Source organism: Gossypium hirsutum, chromosome A11 (genome assembly GCF_007990345.1).
Source record: "Gossypium hirsutum isolate 1008001.06 chromosome A11, Gossypium_hirsutum_v2.1, whole genome shotgun sequence".
Taxonomy (NCBI): domain Eukaryota; kingdom Viridiplantae; phylum Streptophyta; class Magnoliopsida; order Malvales; family Malvaceae; genus Gossypium; species Gossypium hirsutum.
Window position 1 is genome coordinate 120123795 of NC_053434.1, and position 24763 is coordinate 120148557.

The window sequence follows — 24763 nt, forward strand, 5'->3', positions numbered from 1 at the left end:
AAAAGGGCTTAAAACGGCGTCGTATTTGGTCCTTTAAAAGGACCTAAAGCTGAATCATTCGGCCAAACAAACCCTAGCCCCTCTTATCCCTCTCGTCTGACCTTAGAACTCCCCCTTTAGCGCCGATCTACGTCTATCAGCAGAGACGAACAGCCCCGGGCTTCAAAGGATGACCATTTCGGTCGTGGGATCCCTTCTAAACCCCGATTTCGACGAAATGAAGGGGATACGACGGCCAACTCGCAAGGTAAACCTCTCTTTTGCTTTCTTTTTTTGTTTTTGAGATAGATTTCAAAATAAAAAGAAAATAGAGGCGTAAAAATGAAAACAGGGAACAACCTTTGCAGAATATTCAACTTCTTTGTATTTGATTCCTCTTTTTTTTGTGTAATCTGTTCGTAGTCGTATTACAATCGAAAATCAAAGGCTTCATAGCCGAATAACTAAAGAAAACAACAATTTTTGTCCTCTGCTTTTGTATTGGCTTGTTGCTGCTTTCGTTTGTTTTCTTTTGCAGGTACGGAGCACGGGGCTGTGCGTTGGCGCTCGGGTACGGGTCTAGGCTAGGGTACGGAGGTGGTACGGTCGTTGCGAGGCTGTTGCGGCGCAAGAGGGTGACCTAGGGTTCCCGAAAGTGTTGAAGTTTTTGGGCTTTTTGGGCTATTCGGGATTGGGCTTATTGGGCTAGGATATTAAGTTTGGTTTTTGGGTCATGTATTGGGTTTTATATATTTTTTGTATTTTTTTTGTTTTGTTTTTGTTTGTTTTGTGTTTACACGGGCCCGGGCAGATTTGGCCCATTACAATGTAAACATCAAAAGTTAAATTTATTATTATACTAATAAAAATTATGTACAATTGATAGAGACATTAACAAAATAATTAATTGTCTGAAATTGCTCACTTATTATAATTACTCACTTATTGTGAAACCGTAGAATTAATTTACTTAATTTTGAAAAAAATCTTCTACTTCAAATTTTTTTTATACAAATTAAATAATATACTTAAAAAAATAACTCCACACATGAGATTCTCTAGTGAATTATTATGATACTTAAGACTATTACTTTCATAGCTACAGTTTGATCTCAAATAACATCCAAATAATAGAGTTTGGAAGTCTGTCAAATCAAAATTGAGTTCATTTTAGATTAGTGATAATTTTGAGTTTAGATTTTTGGGTTTAAATAATTATTTTATAGTTATTTATTTGGTTTGTGTTTTAGTTTTTTTTTTATAATTTATGTTTGGGGTTATCATTTTCAATAATATTATCTCTAATATTTAAATTGGCATCTTTCTTGAAAGTACAATATACATTATTACTTCACTTAATATTTAGTGATGAAAATAACTTTGTTATTTTAGTGAATACAAGGAAAGTAAGCAAGGGTTTTGGCTCCGCCTCAAATATAAAATTGTAATTTTAATTCCTTAAATATAATTAAATTAAAAATTAATATGAGATAAAATTATGTTTCAATTCTCTCAAAAAATATTTAATTCCTTTAAAAACAATGAAATTATAAATTCATATAAAACAAAATCTATATTTTACTACCTTAAAAATTTATAATTGAATTTACCTCTAGAAAAAAGAAGTGAATCAGTGTGATCTAAATTTTAAGCAGAGTTGTGATCATATTGCCCAACTTGGTACTTTCGAAAGTCAAAAAGTATCGAGTGGTACCACCCAACAATGCAAAAAGTCATGCTTATCGACTGGTACTACCCAACAATGCAAAAAGTCAAACATGTTCGTGTGGCTGCCTAACGCTTTTTTTTTCCTTTAAATAACTTAAAATTTTTGATTAATTATAAAAATATCTAAATTAAAATGATTTCCACAGTATTATATAATCACACTTCAATCAATTTAAAAAGCGTAATTATTTTATTAGATCCTTAAACGATTTATATAATTACGATTCAATTTAGTACTATCAATTTATCGAATTGTACCACTTAAAAATTATTATTTTTTAAAATACAATCATTAATCGATAATGAAAGGTTGACAGAAATTGAATCATTTACGTGTAAAATTTTTAGATTGGATTATTTTCATAATTAATAATGCCTTTGGATTTTGTCCTCTACAGCTAAGATTTAGAAAAAGCCGTAGTTAATAATTGGATGGATATGCAAAACTTGGACCGACCTTATTTGTTCATTTCTACTCATAAAATAAATAATAAATAAAAAATATCAGAAAAGTGTAATTAATGTGTATCAAAACGTAATAATAAATTATTTTTAATTGTTGCCTATAAATATCAATTAAAAATACCTAAAATGTGAGGTCATTTTAATTTTAGTAAGAAGAAAAATTCTGTTGGGAGATTTAGAAAATGGCAGCCTCATGCTCTTTTTGACATTTTCTATGGTTCATTGTTGAATAGGCCTAAATTTTACTCTCTTTATATATTTATATAAGCACAATTCGGACCAAGCTCAAGTTAACTCATAAACTAATTCTACAATTCTTTTATATTAATATTTATATATTTTTATTTTTATAAACAAGCAAAGAATCAAGAAAAAAATGGGATAAAACTCATTCATCACATATTTAAATATTAGGATTGAAGCTGATTAGGTATTAGTTCGGTTGGTATCGAAATTATTGTAGTATGAGAGAACGTGGATTTAAGCGTACTCAAATACGTTTATTTTTTTATTTAAAAATTAGAATGAGATTATGACTGCTTTGCAATTGTACATGTAAAACTTGAACTTAGATAAGTGACAAGCTAAAATATAATTTTATCAGTATATTAATTTCTTATGTCAAAATCTTAAGAATATTAAATTGAAATTTTATCATATTAAAAATTAAAATATAATTTTATCTTTATATTACTTTATAATTTTAAATAAATTAAAGAGACTGAAATGAGATTTTATTCGAGGATAAGGCTCATGTTTACTGTCTTAGCGCGGTTTTTGACATGGGTACTCAATGAATCCGGTTCACCAACAATGCCTTCGAATATTATAGGGGTATTGAGCAATGCATTGAATAATATTCAGCCATCAACTGATTAAAACATTAAATATTAATGTTAACGTCTAAGTAGGGATGTAGCTAGAGGGGTAGATTAGATAGTGGCCTTGTCCTCCCTTAGTTAAGGGGTATAATATTTCTTTTAGTCCCTTTTAGTTATGAAGTATTCAATTTAATTATCTTTTGAACAAATTTTTAACTTTAGCCACCAAACTTTTAAAATTTTATTTTGGCCCCTTAATAATGAATTGTTGGCTTCACCCCTGAGCCCAAGTGTATTTCATATTAATATAACATTGTTTGTCTTATATTCCATGTTAATAAATAATTTAGAATTATAAAATTTAAAATTTTAAAAATTCAAAAAGATTAAAAAAAAATGAAGTACACTTAGATTGCCATGAGAGTTTTCATGTTTAAAAATTTAACGTTTTAGTCAATACTTTAGTTAAAAAAATAACAATTTGATTATTTTAATAGGTCAAGGGCTAAATTTAACTAAAAAAAGAATAAGAGTTAAATTGATAAAAGATGTAAATATTAAAGGTTTAATTTATAAATATATCTTAAATTAGAAACAAATTAGGGTTCTTTTCACCCTTTTTGGTCGATATTTCCCTTTTTCTAGAGACTAAAAGCTATAATTAAATATTTCATCTTTGCTGCTAAAACCCAAAACTGAAAATCGATAAAATGACGATCAAATTATTAATGGAGTTGGTGAGCCATCATTTGACTTTGTGAAGCCATACAATAATATACCAAAAGCCCTTTTTTGAGGAGAAAACTTCAATCTTCAGCAAACGCGTTTTTTTCCAGTATATCATTTAAACACTTTTTACATTCTCTGGCGTTTTCCCCCCAAAAAAATACTCACCATTTTTTTCTTTAATTTTCAGCTTTCTTCCTTATACATTCTTCGTAATTCCAATCTACCATCACATAAACAAAGAAAAAAAAATTCTGGGTTTCTTATCGAATCTCCAAATCTTTCTCTTTCATTGAAGAAAAAAATTGAAAAACATGTGTCCTATGAGGTTCTTATTGGTGTTTTTCTCGGCGATTTTAGCTGGGTATTTCGCTTGGAGAACGGCGGTGGGTTCATCGGTTGATGCCGATGATGGGGTTTCTGAAGATTCAAGGAAAATTGTTGCCAAAAATGAACAAGATTTCAGTTTCAAAATGGTATGCATTCGTGTTCGTATTATCATATAAATCATGTTCATATCATTATATTATTTAAATTAACTGTAATTTTTTTTCCTATTATTGAATTTCCAGATGGTTAAGAATGGATTCTGGGTATTTGTTGATATGGCTAGTGGAAGGTATTTGTGGAGGAATTTTAAGGAATTGAAGAATGATGAGAAATTAAAGAGCTCTTAACAGTTTTTGATTGAATTGTAGAATTATGTCAAACCACTTTTTTTTTTCTTTTTCTTATTCAATATGTATGAATGTATGTATGAGAAATTGAGTTCGTTGTTGTTTCCAAAGATAGGGAAATTTGAATCTAAAGAGATGAAAAGTTCTCAATTATTGTAGATTTACCATGTTTTATGAATGAAAATTTATATAATTAGAATCTTTGGTTCTTAACTGAATTTCCTGCAAATTTTATTTCTATATTAGAGCTTAATGCTTTTTGAATAAATTTTCGAATTTTAAATTTGTGGATAGAGAAAACAGTTTTCGGTGAGTTTTAATCTGTTTAAGAGTTTGATTCGATTATAAATTTAATTATAACTCGATGTGGTTATCGGATAAAATTCTTCATTTGTAATTGTAATGACTTGTAGTTGAGTTATAAAAACTACATAAAAGCATTAAAAACTGTTAACACTATATTAACAAAAGAGGAAATAAGGAGGAGAAGGTGGTGGAGATAAGGAAGTTGGTTTATCTATATCAAGCGGAGAGTCGGAATAGGTGGAGGAGAGGAGGAATACTTGGGTTTTTCTCAAGGAAGGAGGAGATCCTTTGTCTGTCATGCTATAGGGTATACATAAGGGGTATCCCTATCCCGTTATGCCATGTAGTTGACAATATGAAAGGTAGCTTGCTTACGTGATTGGCCAGGTTGTAGAGCCGTTACAAATCAATTGCCGCCATATGTAGTACTGTGTGATCCTGCTATGATATTTTCTTTATAGAGATTGTTATACTTTGTGGTCCCCACAGAGAGTTCGTAGTGATTCGTCTTAACTAGGACTTGTGGAGGGTCACTTATGGATGGTTTTGGACGAGAGTCACATTAAAGGATGCTAAATGGAGGGTTACACTCACGGATCGTCCCAAGCAATCCTCGATGAAGGGTCCATGACAAGTCACCTCTTGCTCTACCACGTGTCCTTGTCAAGACAACTGTATAACAAAAATAAATCATAGTTGTTGAAATCAAACTAAATCAGACGGTTGACATGGTTGAATTAAAAATCAGTTGGTTCAACAATTCAATCAATATTACAAAACCTTTTTTAATCGAATCAATCTGAACCACTACAAAATTGAAAATTGAAACTGGTTTGGGTTAATGTAATCTTTAACCTGTTTAATTTTCATTACATGTCAACCTTAAAAAAAGCTAAAATGTAAAAATTAAAATAGAAATAAATCGGGTGAATTAGTTTTTATTTGGCATAATAATTTATTTGGCCCATCAACTTTATAAAAAAAAGTCATTTTTGCTCTCCATTTAATTTTTAGTCTTTTTTAACTAAGGTTTGTTAATTTTAATAACGTGAAATGCACGTGGATTATCATGTCACATTACAATTAATTATAAAAGAATATTTTAAAAATATTTTAAAAAATTAAAAATTAATTAATTATTAATATGACATTCACATTACAGTTCAAGTGCACGATACGTTAGGAAAGTAAATAAATGTTAACTTTTATATCTATTTTGAGATGATTTGATAAATAGTATAAATTTAATATCCAGAAGAGATGAAAAATTAAATAAAGAGTTAAAATAATTTTTTTTTAAAAATTGGAAGATAAGATAAACCTTTATGATTTTTGCCGTTTGCTACGTTGCTGTTAAAGCCGCCGCCTACGGTTTGCTATTGCCTCTTCAACGTCGAAATTGATTTTAATATAACAACTATACAAAGGAGAATGAGTAACAAATAGTTGTAATTAAAAAATAGGTTGAAACACATTTGAAACCAACAACTTAATTTCTTATTTAGATTTTTAAAATTTTTAAAATTTTAAATTAATAAAAATAAAATTATTTTTTAACTCTCTTAAAAATGATAAAAAGTTAATTTAATCTTTTAAAAAATTATAAAAATAAAAACTATTAAAATAATAAAATTATATTTTTACTATCATAAAAATTATAATTTAATTTCGACTATTCTAAATTTTTTTTTCCTAACAGCCCGCTTCAAATAATGTACGAGAAAAAGATGAAGGCTTTGAGATGAGAGTTTTTGCTTTGGAAGAAAATAAAGAGGATGCTAGGAGACGCGTGATTTTTTTTAAAAATGCTTTGTATTTGGCACCATTACGCTCTCTTTTTCTTTATTGTCATAGTTACTTCAATGTTTTGTACCATGTGTAAATTTAATGGTTTTGTGGGTAGCTTTAATGACAAATGGTTTTACTGTTGGTTTAAATTTTTATAGGTTAATGTAGGCTTTATAAATTTTGAATTTAGTTTTTTAAATTTATTTTTTAGATTTTAACATTCAGGTCTAATTATTAATAAAATTAATTATTTTATTAAATTTATTGATATAACATTTTGAAATAAAAAAATTTACTTATAAAAAATTTAATTAAAAAAATTGTAATGAAATAAATTTAACAAAAAATTCTTAACAACGTTCATAATTGAACTTAAATTTTGAATTTTGAAAAATAAAAGAACTAAATTTTTAAGAATAAAAGTAAATAGGCTAAATTCTAAATTTAAATATTTTCAATTCATTCCCTAGCATATTTGAATTTAGATAAACTTGAAAAAAAAATTTGAGGAATATATTGGCTAATTTAAATAAGAATTTTATATAATTTTTAATTTTATTGTTTTTAAAAAAATGAGAAGGATTTGTTTTTATTATTCTTACTAGAACTCATACCTTATCGAGCATGTTATCCTATTTTAAAATTGGTTTATTCTACAGTAGCAAATGCTTCGTCACAATAGAAATTTTAATGAAGCGAGTTTAATCATTAGTCAAGTCGCAATAAATGAGGGAACTATTCTGAAAATACTAAAATCTCGAGCTCGAGGATAGAGTTATCTGATAAAAAGACCACTTGTCATCTTTTAAAGGCTATTTAAATTTAATTTTAAAATAGGATAAATTACCATGTAAATAAATTAAAAGTTTAATTAGATGCTGCAATACTTTCAAGTGGGACCCCTTTTTCAACTAATTAAAAAAGATAATTACTTCATCAAGTCCCTAAACATTTTTCTCCTACACGTTTCAGTCCAGTACTACTAATTTATTAGACAACTTCAAAAATTTTGTTTTCTGTGAGGAATTTTTAGGGCGGTGCTGCCTGAAAAAAAAGTGGCATCCAACTTTACCATAAAAATCAAGTTATTCTCATAATTAATATGGATTATTTTCATAATTTTTTAAACTTATAGAATCAAATTCCTAAAAATCCCTGCTTTGTTACTTTCTTTCCTATGTCTATGCCGTCTTAAGCTCCTATAATATATTATTTTCTCTCTAAAATTATATATATTTTCAGTCAAGAACTAAAATAATAAAATTGGTTTCTCTTTTGTTTCCTTTTTACTCCCCCCCAAACTTGCTAAGCTTTCAACTTTCAATCAAGCTTCAATTTTTGTCCTCTCTCTCAGGTACTTGCCAACCTCTTTGTTACTTACTTTCATGTGATGGGTAGTTTTTGATTTCTAGAAAACTACTCAAAATGTGATAAAAACATGCACCCTTTTTTGGGGTTTATATGTAAATGATGAAGCATTTTCCCTTTGGGGTTTATTGAAGTTATCACTGTTAGATCACAGCAAGTCTGCTACGAAATGATTTGGGTTTTTAAGCTTTGATCCTTTTATAGATAAATAGAAGATGCATTTTATGTGTTTGCTGTTTTGCCTGTCCTATTAGCTGTTTAATGGTGGAGATTTGCTTCCCTCACTATGATGTGTAGGATTAAAGAGATTTGTGAAGAAATAAGCATGTTTTATCGATTTGAAACATATTTTAGAAGATTCCAAGTAGTGACTAGAACAATGTGAATGAAATGGAAAAATGAAAATCAAGTTTATGTATCCTTCAGCAGCTTAATTTTTAGAAAATTAAGAACATTTTATGAATTTCTATAAACTATGAAGCTATCTTTCTCTGATCCGACACATATCTCGATATGGATACGAGGGTATGATGTTCTAAGAGGGCTCCAAGTATTCAATACTGACACCTGGGTCTGAACATCGTAGTTATTAAGTATTGAGGTTTAGAGAGGCTTCTGTATATACAATGGGCACTATAAACCTCTCATACTATTTTTTAGTGGTGTCTGGTATACAGTAATCTGGTTGTCATATACTGATTCTGTGTTTACTTCTCGTATTCATAGAGAATTGAAGACTAGGGAAGTTAAGATGTCGACTATGGGAAATTCGACAAATATATTTTGGCAAGAATCGCCTGTTGGGAAGCTTGAGAGACAGAAGCTACTTAACCAAAAGGGTTGTGTTGTATGGATCACTGGTCTTAGCGGATCAGGTTTACAGTAAAAAATGACTCTCTTATCTGCTTCTATTTTTCCTTCCGAGCCATGATTCCCATTCCTTGAAACTTAAAACAATTATCAGCTTGCTTTGCTTCATCCTGGTTTCAAATTTGAAAAATGCTTCTTAGATCCAATGATCATGTTTCAGGTAAAAGCACACTTGCATGTTCACTAAGTAGGGAACTTCATACAAGAGGCAAGCTATCCTACATACTTGATGGGGACAACGTTCGGCATGGATTAAACAAGGATCTTGGTTTCAAGGCTGAAGATCGAACAGAAAATATTCGCAGGGTTGGTAAGTATGTTGAGAAGTAGAAGTCTATATAGCTAACGTGTTTGGTTTATGTAAATAGTTTTGTCCAGCAAGCAAGACTTGTAATATATGACTGCAAATCGTGGCAAAAGTTCAGCTATCTGCAGTTTAACTGTTATTAAACACTGTATTATTACTGTATATGATTGTTACCTTTGTTGCTTCAACTCTTCACTTTCCCTGAAGTACCTGTATTTGACACAATATGAGGGAATGATTCTCCAAAGATATGAATAGACTTAGAAATTTTTTTTAAGTATACCCATATCCAACATTCACATTGGAGTCCGGGTAACTAGATGGTTTACACGAGTTCGGCTTTTCTTTTGGAAGAGCCCGGTTAGGGCACTGTTCTTCTTTGATTTATTTCATTTCATGTTGTTTCTAACATTTTGTGCGTCTAATTCAGGTGAAGTGGCAAAGCTCTTTGCAGATGCTGGTTTAATCTGCATTGCCAGTCTAATATCTCCATATAGGAAAGACCGTGATGCATGCCGAGCAATGTTGCCGGATGCTTTTATCGAGGCAAGGCTCCTTCTAAGTGGTTCTCATCTTTGCTTATGTTGTTGTTTGTACTTAAGTTGAAATGCCTTTTTCTTTGTACACTTGCAGGTTTTCATGAACATGCCCCTAGCATTATGTGAAGAGCGAGATCCGAAAGGTCTTTACAAGCTTGCCCGTGCTGGAAAGATTAAAGGTGCTCAATTTCCTTCATACATTCATTAACATTAAGTTGCCTTGTTCATGTTAACAGCAATATATACGCATTGTCATATAGAAATTCATGGTGATTTCTTTTTTAATGGATGAATTGTAGAAGATGATTCCTCATTTATCCTTTACCAACTAATTGCGTTACTTTTGCAGGTTTTACTGGCATAGATGATCCTTACGAACCACCTTTGAACTGTGAGGTATGTGTTTAATTGAATACGGAAATTATTAGCGGCGGCATTGTGAATTAAAATTAGGCTATTATTCTGATATAAATACTGCTAGTTTATGGGTAATCGTTTTCCTCCTTTATAGATAGAACTAAATCAGAAAGATGGAGTTTGTCCCACACCTAGTGCCATGGCTGAGGAAGTAGTTACTTACTTGGAGGACAAAGGATATCTGCAAGATTAGCGACCAATTCTCGGTTGTCATGGTCGAGCATTCTCAGTCGAGTTCAATTGCCCGCCAACTTTGTATTCCTTTCGTCCCAAGTAATTGTTATCTTTTAAGTGGACAGGGTTTTCAAGTTAGTGGGCACATCAAGGTCACTAACAACTCCATTTTTTTACTGGAAATTACGGATTGAGGTCATTGGATTTATTACTTGTATTCTGGATATTTATGAATGAACACCACTCGTGTCTCAGTTTGAACTTCTTATATTTACAACATTCTAGTCTTTAAAGTGAGTGCATTCAAGTGGATATGCCATGTCGCGGAATAAACTCCGTACTGGTGCATTCATGGTGGATCCAGGAAAATTGTGGCATGTATCGAAAATCAAGTCTTATTTGTGTATTTTATCCTGCAGAAATTGAAACCGAGATGGCAGGTGCATTTTCAATTCAAATCATGTAATGTATATAGACATTATTATCATCAATTGCGATAAATACTAGTAAATAAAGAGACTGTAAAATAACGGTCGTAACTGTCTGTATAAATAATTTCATTTTGAAAATTCTGTGTCCCATGAAATTCAGAAAAATAAAAATTGAGTCAGTTTTCGATTAACTACAAACCGGTACTTCCGACCACCATGGAGAACAGCATCAAATGGTTTGCATCCATAGGGCTTTCGGTGAACCTCCATACTTGTAGCTTTCAAGAACTTAAATCAATTTCCCGAAGCCTATCAATGCTGTTTAGATGCTTTGTTGAGTTGTATTCTTGTGCATCGAGGAGTTCGTTCGAGTATGTTCTTCGGATTGATCGATTCCAGGATTTTTTACAACAGTTTGCAAGATGTCCATCACACCTCAGTCGTACTGTGACCTGCAACAAAAACAAACTAGGTTAACCTGTTATTTATGTTATTCCCGGTGTACCCATTTCACTTGTTTGCAGTGCTTCCGTCTCTTGAACAAAAAGCAGACATAAAGCATGAGTCAAAGACCAAGACATCTATTTGATGACAAAACAAAACAATTGAAATTTTCAAACCGATCAAATGCACTTCAATAACAGTTATAAATCAATAACAGTTATAAACACTTAAAAGTCATATCAACTTCAACAATCATCCGAAAATGAGAGCACCGGAATGAAAATGTTATTGTCCTTAAGTCACCAACAAGAGTTTTATTCTTGTACCTACTACTTAATGGCTTGTTTTACAACATGAGTAACAGTCTGACAAGCGGGTGCTACCGTTGAACATGAACTAACACACAAATCATAACATTGAAAAATATCAGCATGCCAGAAATAAATGAACCACCATGGATTTATCAATAAGAAAGAATTCAATCATGAAAGTACCTACGATTTCCTAGCTTAATGAGATGAACAATAATGTGTCACTCTTTGATTTTATAACTCGTAAATAGTTCTCCAGTTAATTAATTTCTTGAACAGATATTCGAAAACTTCAAAATCTATCACGAACCTGACTCATTTGAGGACGAAGAATAGGAGAGTGCTCGATGCACAAAGAGGCAGTCGAAACCATGCGATTCGCTTCCTTTGGATCATAATCATCACCTAGGGAAGGATCAATGAGCCCTTTAATATCATTCTTATCAAGCAGAGGCTTTGCCTACAAGAATCAAAAGAGTATAAGTAACCATTTTTTTTACGATTACAATATAATTGGAGTTTGGAGGGATCAAATTCATCTCGAGGAAATATACCCATATTACGATGCTTTGTTGTTGATCATCTAAAACTCTCCGTCCTGCAATGAGCTCCAAAAGTAGAACTCCAAATGCATATACATCGGTTTTCTCATTAACTAAGCCATGCATGAAGTATTCAGGAGCCAAGTAGCTGCATCTCGAGAAACAAATGTGTCAGCGTTACCAAAGAAGTATTTATTAACTCGATACAGATACTTTAGGCTTACAAACCCAAAGGTGCCTTCAAATTTCGATACATTGTGGTGAGTCCACTGTTTTGGTAGCCACTTTGCAAGGCCGAAATCGCAAATCTGGATGAGAAATCGGCCAACATAATCAAACAATAGAACGAAGAAAGGGAATGGTAATACAACAGATCATTAAGAGCTTTATAAAACAACTGTCATAAACTTAGTTCTTATACATAAATTGTTTTATATTAACAAAGAAAAGCACGAAACTGACATCCCTGCAAGCCTCTTGGCAGGATATGGAGTCAGAAAACTCGACTTTCATAACTAAAACACGACATGTAATATTCAAAACTTTCACCATAACTACAGCCACCAGAAGAGTGAGCACAAAGGAAGAAAGCAATCAATATCTCACATACGCTTCGCATTGGCTCGACCCAAAGTTGCCAAATTTACGATCTAAAAATTAAAGCTTGCACAAGGCTCCGCCCGCACTTAATGAAAGCATCCGGTATAACAACCATGATCTAGGACAGCAACATAACCAATATAATTTGACCAGTTTAACTAGGAGAAATGGAAAAAATAACTAGTATTAGGTGATCCAATGTATGGCATTGAAAAGTTTCAGAGTAGAGCAAATAGAAATCCTTATCGTTTTGCAGATAAAATGACCTAAGCTCAAAAATACACATGGTCGTCTATGCCTCCATAAGCAATGATTTTTTTTCCTGCATCTACTCATTAGTAGTATAAATTTTCTCGTTTTACAATGTTATACTATATTACCCTTACTCGTCATTTTCCTTGAAGTATTCTTATCCAACACATATTCAAACATGAGTATTAGAGTATGATCCTCCAAATATATCGAAAAGGCTTACAAAAACAATGTATGGGGAATATTAGTTTCTGCATGTTTCAACGCATTATGCAACTTTTTTGTGTTCCTCTAACTATATGTTCTTATGATTTAGTACGTAAATAGCAACAGGGACAGTGAAGTAAACCATGTCCTGCAAAATTATTGAAAATTTTCAAAGAGAATAGTAATATAGATTTTGGCCACTAAGTATGCATAGATCATTTCGATATATATATAGTAGCTAGTTCACATAGATAACCTGGATTACTTAATATTGGAGTAGCAGTTTCATGATTTCTTTGTATCATGAATGACATAGATGTGTGTTTTGGACTCCGTACACTCCGGATTCCTGCAAATCTTTCACGGCCCTCTGTTTTTAAAACATCTAATTCGGTGTAGCCTACGAATTTAAGACTTGAGAAGTACCTGAGGCTCAAAATTCTCGGTAAGCAGAATGTTTTCAGCCTTGATATCTCGATGAATAATACGCCTTTCGCAACTCTCGTGAAGATATGTGAGGCCATCGGCCGTACCCAAAGCAATCTTATATCTTTTACTCCAATCTAGTATTCCTTTCGATCCTGGATAAAGTCAAGAGCATCACAAGATTTCATAAAAATTGAATAATTACTACTTGAGATATACAATCCAGACCATTAAGAACAAACCATGAAGAACCGATGCCAAACTGCCGAATGGAGATAACTGAAAAACAAGGTGCATTCCTCCTTCTACGCCACACCCAATCAATGTAGCAGTGTTCGGATGGTTTACATGCGCTATAATGCCAAGCTCACTCAGGAAGGCAGCTGTCATCTCATCCGATGTCCCTTTTGTCGCACGTTTTATTGCGACAAATCTTCCATCTTTCAAACAACCCTTGTAGACTATTGAGTAACCACCCATTCCAATTATGTTTTCTACAAGAAAAAGAACCTTATATTCGTCTGCATCACTAAACCTTTATGCCATTATATTTTACTGTTTTTGCAAGTATTTGAAGCCTTGAAATTAATTGCATACCGCGGTTAAAGTTGTCAGTTGCAGCTCGGAGCTCGGGTAGGCTAAAGTTTTGTAAAGAAGACTTGTAGTTGTACAATTCTTGCATCATAGGATCCTCTTCCACCCTCTTGCTGCTCTTTCTTGATCGCTTCGATGCAGAGAGAATGGGGATCGAAGCGAAGTGCTTTTTCGATCTTCTTTTCCATAATTGGAAGAGTTTTTTCCAGTTAGAAAGTGCTACCGAACCTGTGCAACTAACTAATGCGTGCGGGCTATTATCAGGTGAATTTTTGTTGGATTCCGAGCCTTCAAAGCATGCTTCTATAACTCCTTTTGGAGACGATCTATCTTGTTTCTCCTTTTCGATGTTGGGGCCCCGTAATTCTTCGATGCAATAAGAAACAAAGAGTGGTAAAGAGCTTGAAGTACTAAAACACATGAACCACATAAAGATAGAGATAACTACCATGGGCGGATCCATATGAAGAAACCATAGCCTCTTGTCTTCTATGTCTTGCTTGAACAACCATATCTTCGAAGTTCTGCTCCGGCCTATCGCCTGAACCGATGGAGTCCGAACTGGAAGAAATCAATGGTCATTACAAATCAATAATCCAAATAAAAAGCTAGAAATCAGGATCTGTGCTTGTCTCATTATGTTTATAGGTGACTTTGCTATGGAGGAGATAATTATAAACTTAGAAGTGAATGATTTGTTGAATAACCAAAAGAAAAAAGAATGAAAATCATAATCACATCAATGAAAACTTGAAAATCCAATATATATATATAAGCATTATTTACGTAACAGGGGAATAAGAAATGATGAAAATGGGAAAATTCCTGAAGGAAAATAACCAAAAATGCATGTTTATCATGTATATTTATGTTTAGAAAATCCCCAAAAATAAAACTTGAAATCACCACTTAAATAGGAATGAAAACCAACAATCTTCTTTGTAAGACAGAGAAACAGCACAAAAAAAACGAAGATCTATACATTTTTCATATCTTTTCCAAAAAAATCAAATGGAAGAAGCCATTGAGATACCACTCACCAACCATTAGACAAAATACCAAAAAGAGCTCATCTAATATTCAATCAAAATTAGAAGAAAAACAGAACTTTCAATAAAACTAAGGAGAAAACAAATTAAGAACTCATTTGCAGGCATTTTTTAAAAGATAAGACACTCTCAAATGAGATGACATGAGGCATACAAACCTTAAAGTCGCTTGTTTCTGGTCATTAATGTCAGCCATGAGCACTATCAAAACAAGCAAATAAACCAAACCAAACAACTATGTGACAGAGAGAAAGCAAAGCAAGTAAGAGAAAGAGAGAGACACCAAACAAAAGGGAGAAGAAAAAATTATTAGAAATGGTTTCTATGATATTATAGCCCTGTTCTTTAGTAGTCAAATTAAATTCTGAACCCCACAAAATTCCCATTGTTTATGTTTTGCTTTCTAATTCTAAGCCCCCGAAAATGGCAACCTCAAACTCTAAAAATAACTATATATGGAAAAGTTTTTACTGCTTTCTCTCTCTCTCTTTAAAGATTTCTATGATAGCATACAAGGCCTCCGGTGTCGACAGTATGCTTGGTTTGTTCTAACGTGGTTGAACCCATTATTTTTTTTTCAGTTAAAATGTGCTAGTGCTGTAATTTAATAAAATTTGAGATTTAATCCTTAAAGTTAAAAATTAACTTTTTATTATTTAAAAATATTAGTCCTATTGAGTATTTTTTTTTTGTGTATCTTAGAAATGGTGTGGTCTGATTATTTATATGATAGGGTACTATTTATTGATAAGACAGATTAAGTAGACTTCATGCATGTAGACATATTCCCTACTCTAGTCTAAACACGTGTCTACATGGTTCCGACTTTATGCAACCTCACAATACAGAGACCAAGTCTAGCTCGTCAATCTACAAACTTAACTTGCAAACTCACTCCGTGAACTTAGTATTTGGGTTAAACCTACGAGTTCATTAGGATTCAACTCAGGCCTAATAATGATCATCCTAACAAGTTTAATCATTATCATCATCTGTAATTTGTCAAATTTTGTTAACATGTTTATTTTTCGCTAATCATATATCACATTATATGAAAACAATCTAATCAATGTGCGAAGTTGATAAATTTTGAGAGAAAATATTAATAATGTCAATGATTAGACTGAATTTTTTAAATTAAAATTTTAAGCAGGTAGACCAAATATCAAATTTTATCAAAATACAATTATTGACAGCATATTTTAAACTATTTTTTCTATATGAATGAGCTTAATGTAATATTTAGATTAATAGGATTAATCAAACAATTTTGGTTTTCATTCATGAGTGATTTATATTATTCTAATTGAGTGACAGTTTAGATTATTTTAATGAAATACAGTCGATCTTCTCTATAACAGTCATTTGTTATAATGACATTTCGTTATAATAGATACGTTTTTAGTATAATCAAAATTTTATGTTTTACTTTAACATTCTATAACAGTTTTTTCCGTTATAACAACAACAACAACCAACTATAGTTGTGAAGTACATTATTTATTAAATTAGTTCTCTAAAATAAAATATTGTCTAAAATTTTAAGTAAAATTATAATTATTTCATAAGGTTATTAATTATAATTTATTAAATAAAAAACTTTAATTAAAATATTAATTTAATAAATATTTAAATTTCACATGCAAAAAAATCTATTATTCATATTTTATTAAATGAAAAAAGAATCTTTAATAAGTGGAATAAATATTCAATAAACTATGAAGATCTCCCGTTAATATTCTATCATAAATTTGGAACTTCATAAACTTATAAATAGAATATTTGAATTTAATAACTCAAAATAAATTTATTTATTTATTTTGATAACTCATACTAATTAATTGAACTTGTTAGATTGATGAATATTATAATTAATTATGTGAAAGAATGTAAAATAAAATGTGAATAAAAGTAATCATGCATGCACAAAGTATATGTATTTTAATTTTATTAATTTGATTTCTACTTTCTCTATTTTTTTCGTATAATTTTCACTCTTTTTATTTGATAGAAATTTAGATATAAATTCTATTGTAGGTTTATAAAAATTATGTTTCTATAACAACATACTATTCTAGATATATAACAATAACTTCTCTATAACAGGTAAAATCTTGATAAAAAAATAGAACTATTATAGAGAAAATTGACTCTATACAACATGGTTATAGACAGGGACAAAACCAAAAAAAAAAAATAGTGGGCCGAATCCCTGCCAGTCCTTAATTTAGTCACGAGTCTCGCCCCTAATTCTAAATGACATTTTATATGTTTGATTAATAAAATATTATATCTATTTAAAAAAATTCTTCTCTCTACAAAACAATATAAGAAAAAAAAATAGAAGTCTATGCTTTTTTTTTCTGATTTAATATTTTTTCTAATCAAATCATCATTGTCGTTGATAGTTTTTTTTTATAATAATTATTACCTTAATATGCTTATTTTTTACCAATCATTTGTCACATAATATAAAAACAACCCAATCAACGTGTCAAATTGATGGATTTTACCGGAAAATTTTTAAATCGAAAAAAATAAGATGACTTAAATTTTAACCTTTTAAGTATAGAAGAAAATGGCTTAATTATTAACTTTTAATCTCGAAAATGGCTTAATTATTAACTTTTTAATCTCAAATTAACAACATATTTTAACCTTTAATTTTTAAGTTTTTTACTTTTCAAAAAATGTATTTCCAAGTATCAAACGTTAACGTTTTCTTTTGTTAATTCCATCAAACATATGATAAGAAGACATATACATCTTTGTATTTTTTTTATCCAATTGAACAATTTTATATGTTTATTGATTTACTTAAAATTAAATTGAACAATTTTATATATTTATTGATTTACTTAAAATTAGGACTAAAGTAATAAATTTTATAAACATTAGAAAGTTAATTTTTTTTATTATGCTAATAAAAAATACACATTAAACTTCAGTCATTGACTTAACGGCAGAGTAATATAAAATTCACCAAAAAAAATTTAAAATTGTAATAATAGATAAAAGAAATTTTCGTTAATTTTCATTTAATTACTACTTAATTAATATTAAGTTAGACTTTTATTTATATTAAATTATACTCATTGTTTTAGAATAATTATCCTATAAACCAATTAAAAAATGAGATTTAATTGTATAAATAGCTTCCTAAGAGATTGTTAATATTAAAAAGTTAGAAGTATTTCAAAATAATAAAATATTAAATTAATAGTTATTCGATAAGAAAATATTAATTCATATTTTTTTAAATAATTTCATTACAAGTTCTGATGATATCTACTCTTTTTTTTTTACATAATGCTTAGAACTCTTCCTGTATTATGCCTATACCAATTGAGTTAAGACTCAATCTGTAAAATTAATAATATTAAAATATATATATAATCAATAATAAAATAATATAATATTGTGATATTTATTTACTACACTTTTATTTAGTTTATTCATAAATCTCTTCAAATTTTCCATTTAAAATTTATTCAAAAACTATTATCTAAAACCCTTCGCTCGTTCACTACTAATTTTTTAAAATTTTCTATTTTTGTTTGAGTAATTATTTTTAAAAAAAGTGTTATTCTTTTATTTTTCTTGTAGATTTTGAAAGTTAAATAAATGATTTCACTCAAAATCAATATATTACGATTATTAGATCATAATTTGTAAAACCATTCACTCGATCGTTATAAATTATAAGTTCTAATCATATTTATTCTTTTTAACATGATACCTAAAATTACTCATAACTTCTCTCAATTTATAGATGCTTCAGCACACTCAAACTCACGTCTTCCTACATTGACAATAACAATCACGTCAAGAAATAAAACTCAACCCACATGTCACTTGACTCAATCTAAATGATATTTTCCAAACATTCAATTTTAATAAAATACATGAAAAAATTGTGCCACTTTCACAACAAACAAATGATTAACTAAAAAAACACGTTTTGAAAGGTGAAAAAAAACTAAAAATTATCAAATTATAACACGTTTTATAAAATTTGACAAAAAAAAACAAAAAGAGAAAATTAACTAATAAAAATTATTTTTAAATAAAATAGGAATAGAAAAAATATAAATATTTAGGGTAGTTTTTAACAGTCCACGAGTGAATTAAAAGTATGATGAGTTTTACGTATATTTATGTATTTTTTTATTTTTTATTACATTCTTACAAGAGTTCTAATACACTTGTCAAAGCATCAACCTGCTTGAAGAATAATTTTTTTAAAAATATTAATATAAAAATTATAATAAAATCACCAAGTCTATAAAAAAAAACTTGAAAAAAATTAAATCCACGAGGGGACTCAACTCACGACTAAAACCAGTGGCCCAACCCAAAGAAATAAATTCCTTCATACAGCGAAGAAACCATTTTAAAGTGTAAAAACTCCCTTACGTTTAGCTTTGTTCATGTCAGGTGACTCCCCAATGGCTTCTCCATTAAGGTAAAAACCTTTTCCACATTCTCATGCATGTTATTTACATGCATCATTTGATGCACTAGGCTAATCTGAAAAGGTAAAGCTTTGAACCCTTCTTCTTCTTGCTTGCTTTTTTCTTCTTTTTCCTTTTTTTTTTTTTGCAAAATCTAGTGTATAGCTTAAGCAATGTTCTTTCTGGGTTTTGGATATGATACTGAGTATTGATCATGATAATGTGTTATCTTAGGTTTTTTTTTTATTCATGTTATTGTTGGTTCACATTTTAGTTTTTAGTTTCGTTTGACAAATGAATTGAACTATTTTGATTTAAAGTGTTTGTGATTCTATATGATTCGCCTTGGGTTTTGATTTCATTGCTTAGAAACAATCTGTTCCAGAGAGGTTTTCTAGGGTTTTCTAGGCCTAATTTTTCATTTTTTTCGATATATTTGTAACTGCTTAATTTAAACCAAAATTATACTCTTCTGAAAAATTAAGGGTATGGAAGTTTCTTTCTTCCTTTTTTCTTGTCTAGGACTGAATTTTTCCCTAACATAAGAACGATTAAACCTTTGTTACTCGGAATCATGAGTGTCAGCTATGGTTATGAACTTATGGTCAGATTTCTCCGAGTTTCTTTATGTTTTTGGAGGATCTTGGAGGCTGTATCTCTATATCTATGTGTCAGATACGGATACTTAAAGAAAAATGAAGATTCGGAGCAACATAGACTGAAACAACTTGATGAACCTATGATGAACTTAGTGAATTTGCGCATCTGTTTTGACCCCGAAATGTCAAAATCCTGGCTTTTTCGGTTCATCAGGTAGATGCTAGTTGATGCATTCGGAGTGATTCCGTAAGGCATATGATAAAGCTTTGGATTCATTAAAGAGTTAACCAAACATCACCTAGTACTACCCTTTCGAAACACAGTTATCAGTAATGAACCCAATGATGCTTAATGATGTGGTAGATTTCATTTATTGGATAAAATCTCGAATTTACAGAAAAGGTTTTGCTTAGAAGAGTATCTTTTATTTCCAAAAACAATTGTTATGACAAATAAAAAAGATTCGCAGTCACAAAAACCAATCCAGAACAGAATATTTGAGGTAAAAGAACTGACGTTACGGATCATGATCGTAACGTAATTGCTTGTCTTCATTGCAAAATTGACTGCTTATTTGTCTTCTGGCAGGTCTAAAAATGAAAATGGTGAAAACAATGAGCACACAAGTCCCCAGCAACTAGTTCTTGATGTAGCTCCTCTCAATTGTGTGCCATATGTTGGCCCGACAAATCCAGATGATAAGTCTGTCTCACCTGAAGAGAATACTGATGACACAGAAACAATCGGTCCTGCTATGATATTTCTGCCTTCCGAAACAACCAGTGAGGATTTGGATAGTATCGTGGCTTGTACCAAACATGGAGTTGCTTTGACTGGGGCTGCAGCAACTGGAACAATGGGACCGATCATAGGGTTAGTGGACATTGGTGTATTAGAGGATTCGTACTATTTTCGTGTCTCCCTTCCTGGAGTATCACCGGATAAAAGTAAGTTTTTCTAGGTTAATCGCCCTACTCGTGATCAAAAAAAAAACCTTACCACTCTTGGTTAAGAGAGGAAAGGATAGTGGCAAATGGTTCATGTGATGCATATAAATCACTGGTCCGCTGTGGATATGTACGATTTTGCCCCAAGTTTTACATGTATTCAGATTTTGGAGGGTCCTTGGAGGATCACATCTCAATACTCATGTTAATATGCATGAGATTCAGGAGTTAAGACACCTGTACTTTTAAGAAAAATAGAGTTGGAACAACATAAGGTTAAAATGTATGTCTGATCCTGGTAAAAGTATCATGGAGGCCCCTGTATTGAGAGTAAGATTGCATTTTGCCCCCTCAAGAAATGGGCAAATTAGTCCATGTATATTAGTTCAAAGAGCATATTGGTCCTTTTTGTTAAAATTTTCTTCCATTTGTACTGTTAAAAACTTGTGTAGCTGATGGAATAACCAAATAGTAATACGTGACATGCCACGTGTACATCATGCTGACATATATGGATTGTTTTTAATAATAGACATGGATGACAATTTTAACGAAAGCACCAATTTATTTTTTGATTTAACATAAATGGGCTAATTTGCCCATTTTTTGAGTGAGGGGGCAAATTGCAATCCGATGCCTAGTCCGTGATACTTTTACTGTCTAATCCTTTGAAATAAAATGATGTTTTGATAATTGATTTGCACTGCAGTTTTTCACCCAATGCCATTAAACCTCTATTACAAGCCTTAGGGGTTGAGTTAATGATTTTACCGCAAATGATAACCGTGTTAGTTGATTTTACGAGTGCAGAAGACTTCAGCTGTGACATCGAGTCTGATGGAAAAGTGCTAATCAAAGGGTTAACAACAACCGGTGAGAAACTTGTAGTCAAGAACTCTCAAGTCTTTCACATGCTAACACAAAATCTATGCCCATCTGGACACTTCACTGTTTCATTCGAGCTACCGGGTCCTGTCGATCCCGAAAAAGTTACTAGCTGTTTAGCTAATGGATTGCTTGAAGCCGTTGTGAAGAAAAGGTAACTGAGGAGGCTCAAAGAGCAATGGTTATGGCTTTTTCTTCCCCCTGCATTGGACTTAGTACTATGCATATGCTTTAAGCATGAGTTTAGAAAAGGTGAATATCCAACTTGATATTTAATGAATCTGCTACTTTTGGAATCAATGAAATAGATTTGTCTTATTTTTGAAATCAAATAGTTGGTATTATATTTTTTTTTTGTTGAAATATAAAACAAAAAATTACATAAACTTATTCATAAACAGAATGCCTCTAGTACTGTCTCCTTGTAGACCTTCTTTAATTGCCTCTAGAAATTCTTCGAACATATGCAAATAGTCGTCATCATCTGTTCGAGCTACTGCCTTATTAAATTCTCTAGGGACATATTTCAAGAACTACTTTTCTTCATTTGATAAAATCTATTAAATTCGTCTAACCAGAGTGGAATTTAATCTTTCAATTTTACTGTCTTCAATAATTTTTACAACCTCAAAATTATTTTTTTGGATAACGAACTCATCATAATCTTGTTTATTAATCAATTAAACCATCCAAAATGTCCCAAAATTCCTCAAGGAAAACAGGACACTTCCCGAAGAACCAATTGAAAAATCCATTGAATGAGCCTGTTGAATATTCTCACTTTAAATTTTCAGAATCAAACTTACACTCAAGAATCCAATCTTTTTCTTTTTTTATCGATCTTCTAAATACATAAATTATACATAAGGTCACTAAATTATTAAAGAATTTATTTTTTGATTATTTAATTTTAAAAAGTTACAAAATAGTTATTAAATTGTACGAAAGTTTTTATGTTAAATCCAACTAGTGAGCTCTAAGTGACACTTGTTACGGTTTATCAGTGCCTATCAGCAAGTAAAAAATATATACTTTAGATTCAAATTAATCTAACAATCAATGTCAAAGATCAAAAATAAAAATTGTTCGAATTTTAATTTGTAGATTCATGACATTTAAAATTATTTCATAAAAAAATTTAAATTATAAAAGTAAAGAGGAAAGAGAGATTTCGATTGACATAAACGGTGCAAATATATAAGGCTATATAATTGTAATTTAAACAATACAACAGCTTAAATGGAATTTTTTAAATAGTTTAATGATTATTTTATAATTTTTTAAAGTCAAATAATTAAATTATAATTTTATAAATAATTTAATGATCTTAATGTAGTTTACCCTTTGTTTCGTCTTCACTGATGATGACAGCATAAAAACCGACAGAGGCAACACAAATCAAAAAATTGCCATACACAAGTCGAAGTTTCGCAATACAAAATTAAAAAATTTCCTAAAAAGTTATTCTACTATCAAAAACTGAGACCTCATTTTGTACCAAAAATACAATTTTCAATCCTCTAATGCCAAAAAAACAAAAAGAGAAAAGGAAATGAAAGAAATAAGTTGAAAAATTCAACGAACAATGGAAAGCTTTCCCTCTTAAAATGTCCATTTGCTTCTTTTTTTGCCTCTCCTTACGATCTCCATCACTGAGGAAGAAGATGAAGGAACCCTAATTTCTCTAATCCATTTCATTGCTTCATTTCCCCTTAATCCCAATCCAACAGAAACCCCAACACAACAGACCCCAAAAACCCAAGCTTTAAACCCCCTTCTCCACTCTTTAATCAATGCAAACACAAAAAAGATTAACCCTAAGATCCCAAAAAGCATATCACTACTTATCTCTTTCCCAAACAACAAGCAAAGAATACAAGACCCTAAAATTACTAAGAACCCTAAAATTTTCTTCCCGTTTCTTCTTCGCATTGTTGGCTTTTTCCATCCTTTAAATCTTACTCCATTGAAGCCGTTCAAAAACCCAAGCCCTTCTTCATCTGCAGCAACTAAATTTTGAACGATCAGATCCAACGGTTGAGGTAAGATCCTGAGATTCGAAGCCAAAATTGACAGCAACTCGAGTGCAAGCTTTGTCGATCTGTCAGACCCCTTTCTTCTTTTGCTTCTTCTTGCGCAAATAATTGGTTTTTGGATCTGGGTTTTGGGTGAAAGCAAAGGAGAAACGGTGAAAATGGGAGATTTCCATGAACAATTAAAAGCTTGAAGAGAAATGGTGGATTCGAGAAATGGGTTTAAGAAACTATTGGTTGTGTAGTGAAGGATTTGGGATTTGAATTGAATGCTCTTCTCCATTGTTATTGAAAATGGATTGGTGAAAAAAAAACAAAAAAATAAAATGAAATTTTGAAAAAGAAATGGAACTTATACCATTATTCTTTTATATTGAATTTCGATTTTTTTTTTCGTTTTGAAATGAAAGGAGGAACAATTTTTGGCGGATGGGCAATTGAGCTCCACCGTGAATTTTTTTCTCCTATTTTTCAAATTTTTGTGGCTTATTGAAGCCCCATTATTTGTCTGATAATTCAAAATCAACCCCAGCCCAGCCCAGTTCGATAGGTTGGATTAAATTGGGCAGATGACCAATGTTTCTTTAAATTAGACCGATGATGGAATCAATTACGTAATTAGTTTGATATTTTAATCAAACAATTTCTTAAAATTTAAAAAATTTGAAATAATAATTAAACAATTTGTTTCAATTGATTTTTATTCAGTTTAATCGATTCATATTGATTCTCGAATTAATTACAAAGTCCTTCCTTAGATTAATACCCCAATCTATTCTCAGTTTAGTGCAATTCAAACAACATTGCAAATCACAAATCAGAT

The 24763-nt window shown here is 30.8% G+C and overlaps 5 protein-coding genes and 1 long non-coding RNA gene across 10 annotated transcripts; 4 read left to right on the top strand and 2 right to left on the bottom strand.

The window, feature by feature from the left end:
* Positions 1–60: 60 nt before the first annotated feature.
* Positions 61–868, top strand: LOC107962350 (uncharacterized). The gene is made up of 2 exons (XR_001701605.2): positions 61–247; positions 518–868. It is a non-coding gene; the product is annotated as an uncharacterized lncRNA (long non-coding RNA).
* Positions 869–3688: 2820 nt separating this feature from the next.
* Positions 3689–4589, top strand: LOC107904225 (uncharacterized). The gene is made up of 2 exons (XM_016830524.2): positions 3689–4195; positions 4292–4589. Exons 1-2 carry the CDS (start codon positions 4034–4036, stop codon positions 4394–4396), a joined length of 267 nt encoding a protein of 88 aa, XP_016686013.1. The 5' UTR covers positions 3689–4033; the 3' UTR covers positions 4397–4589.
* Positions 4590–7597: 3008 nt separating this feature from the next.
* Positions 7598–10433, top strand: LOC107962342 (adenylyl-sulfate kinase 3). 4 transcript variants are annotated; one of them, XM_016898687.2, is made up of 7 exons: positions 7598–7844; positions 8585–8733; positions 8889–9038; positions 9466–9581; positions 9669–9753; positions 9924–9970; positions 10086–10433. In XM_016898687.2, the coding sequence occupies exons 2-7, from the start codon at positions 8610–8612 to the stop codon at positions 10182–10184; spliced, it is 621 nt and encodes a 206-aa protein (XP_016754176.1). In that variant the 5' UTR covers positions 7598–7844; positions 8585–8609; the 3' UTR covers positions 10185–10433. The 4 variants fall into 4 exon arrangements, with proteins under 4 accessions (XP_016754176.1, XP_040936070.1, XP_040936069.1 ...); XM_041080136.1 differs by having other exon boundaries at positions 10090–10433; XM_041080135.1 differs by lacking the exon at positions 7598–7844 and adding an exon at positions 7982–8383 and having other exon boundaries at positions 10090–10433.
* Positions 10434–10692: 259 nt separating this feature from the next.
* Positions 10693–15435, bottom strand: LOC107962332 (receptor-like cytosolic serine/threonine-protein kinase RBK2). 2 transcript variants are annotated; one of them, XM_016898677.2, is made up of 9 exons: positions 15180–15435; positions 14421–14533; positions 13976–14338; positions 13621–13872; positions 13379–13533; positions 12122–12201; positions 11906–12041; positions 11662–11811; positions 10693–11048 (listed from the first exon to the last, which is right to left on the bottom strand). In XM_016898677.2, exons 1-9 carry the CDS (start codon positions 15215–15217, stop codon positions 10878–10880), a joined length of 1458 nt encoding a protein of 485 aa, XP_016754166.1. In that variant the 5' UTR covers positions 15218–15435; the 3' UTR covers positions 10693–10877. The 2 variants fall into 2 exon arrangements, with proteins under 2 accessions (XP_016754166.1, XP_040936066.1); XM_041080132.1 differs by lacking the exon at positions 15180–15435 and adding an exon at positions 15013–15133.
* A 3917-nt stretch (positions 15436–19352) lies between these two features.
* Positions 19353–22317, top strand: LOC107962324 (alpha-crystallin domain-containing protein 22.3). Its single transcript, XM_016898665.2, has 3 exons — positions 19353–19486; positions 20664–21022; positions 21833–22317. Exons 1-3 carry the CDS (start codon positions 19452–19454, stop codon positions 22063–22065), a joined length of 627 nt encoding a protein of 208 aa, XP_016754154.1. The 5' UTR covers positions 19353–19451; the 3' UTR covers positions 22066–22317.
* A 1039-nt stretch (positions 22318–23356) lies between these two features.
* Positions 23357–24387, bottom strand: LOC121209454 (uncharacterized). The gene has a single exon (XM_041080137.1). It carries the CDS (start codon positions 24221–24223, stop codon positions 23510–23512), a length of 714 nt encoding a protein of 237 aa, XP_040936071.1. The 5' UTR covers positions 24224–24387; the 3' UTR covers positions 23357–23509.
* Between the last annotated feature and the right edge of the window lie 376 nt (positions 24388–24763).

Coding starts and splice junctions, on each gene's coding strand:
- LOC107904225 (XM_016830524.2), top strand. CDS start 4,034: ATGTGTCCTATGAGGTTCTTATTGGTGTTTTTCTCGGCGATTTTAGCT. Junction 4,196..4,291: donor AAGATTTCAGTTTCAAAATG/GTATGCATTCGT, acceptor TTGAATTTCCAG/ATGGTTAAGAATGGATTCTG.
- LOC107962342 (XM_041080133.1), top strand. CDS start 8,334: ATGAAGCTATCTTTCTCTGATCCGACACATATCTCGATATGGATACGA. Junction 8,734..8,888: donor CACTGGTCTTAGCGGATCAG/GTTTACAGTAAA, acceptor ATCATGTTTCAG/GTAAAAGCACACTTGCATGT. Junction 9,039..9,465: donor AGAAAATATTCGCAGGGTTG/GTAAGTATGTTG, acceptor CGTCTAATTCAG/GTGAAGTGGCAAAGCTCTTT.
- LOC107962332 (XM_016898677.2), bottom strand. CDS start 15,217: ATGGCTGACATTAATGACCAGAAACAAGCGACTTTAAG. Junction 14,339..14,420: donor TTCATATGGATCCGCCCATG/GTAGTTATCTCT, acceptor ATTGCATCGAAG/AATTACGGGGCCCCAACATC. Junction 12,202..13,378: donor CCGAGAATTTTGAGCCTCAG/GTACTTCTCAAG, acceptor TTTCTCATCCAG/ATTTGCGATTTCGGCCTTGC.
- LOC107962324 (XM_016898665.2), top strand. CDS start 19,452: ATGTCAGGTGACTCCCCAATGGCTTCTCCATTAAG. Junction 19,487..20,663: donor CCAATGGCTTCTCCATTAAG/GTAAAAACCTTT, acceptor GTCTTCTGGCAG/GTCTAAAAATGAAAATGGTG. Junction 21,023..21,832: donor TGGAGTATCACCGGATAAAA/GTAAGTTTTTCT, acceptor TTACGAGTGCAG/AAGACTTCAGCTGTGACATC.
- LOC121209454 (XM_041080137.1), bottom strand. CDS start 24,223: ATGGAGAAGAGCATTCAATTCAAATCCCAAATCCTTCACTACACAACC.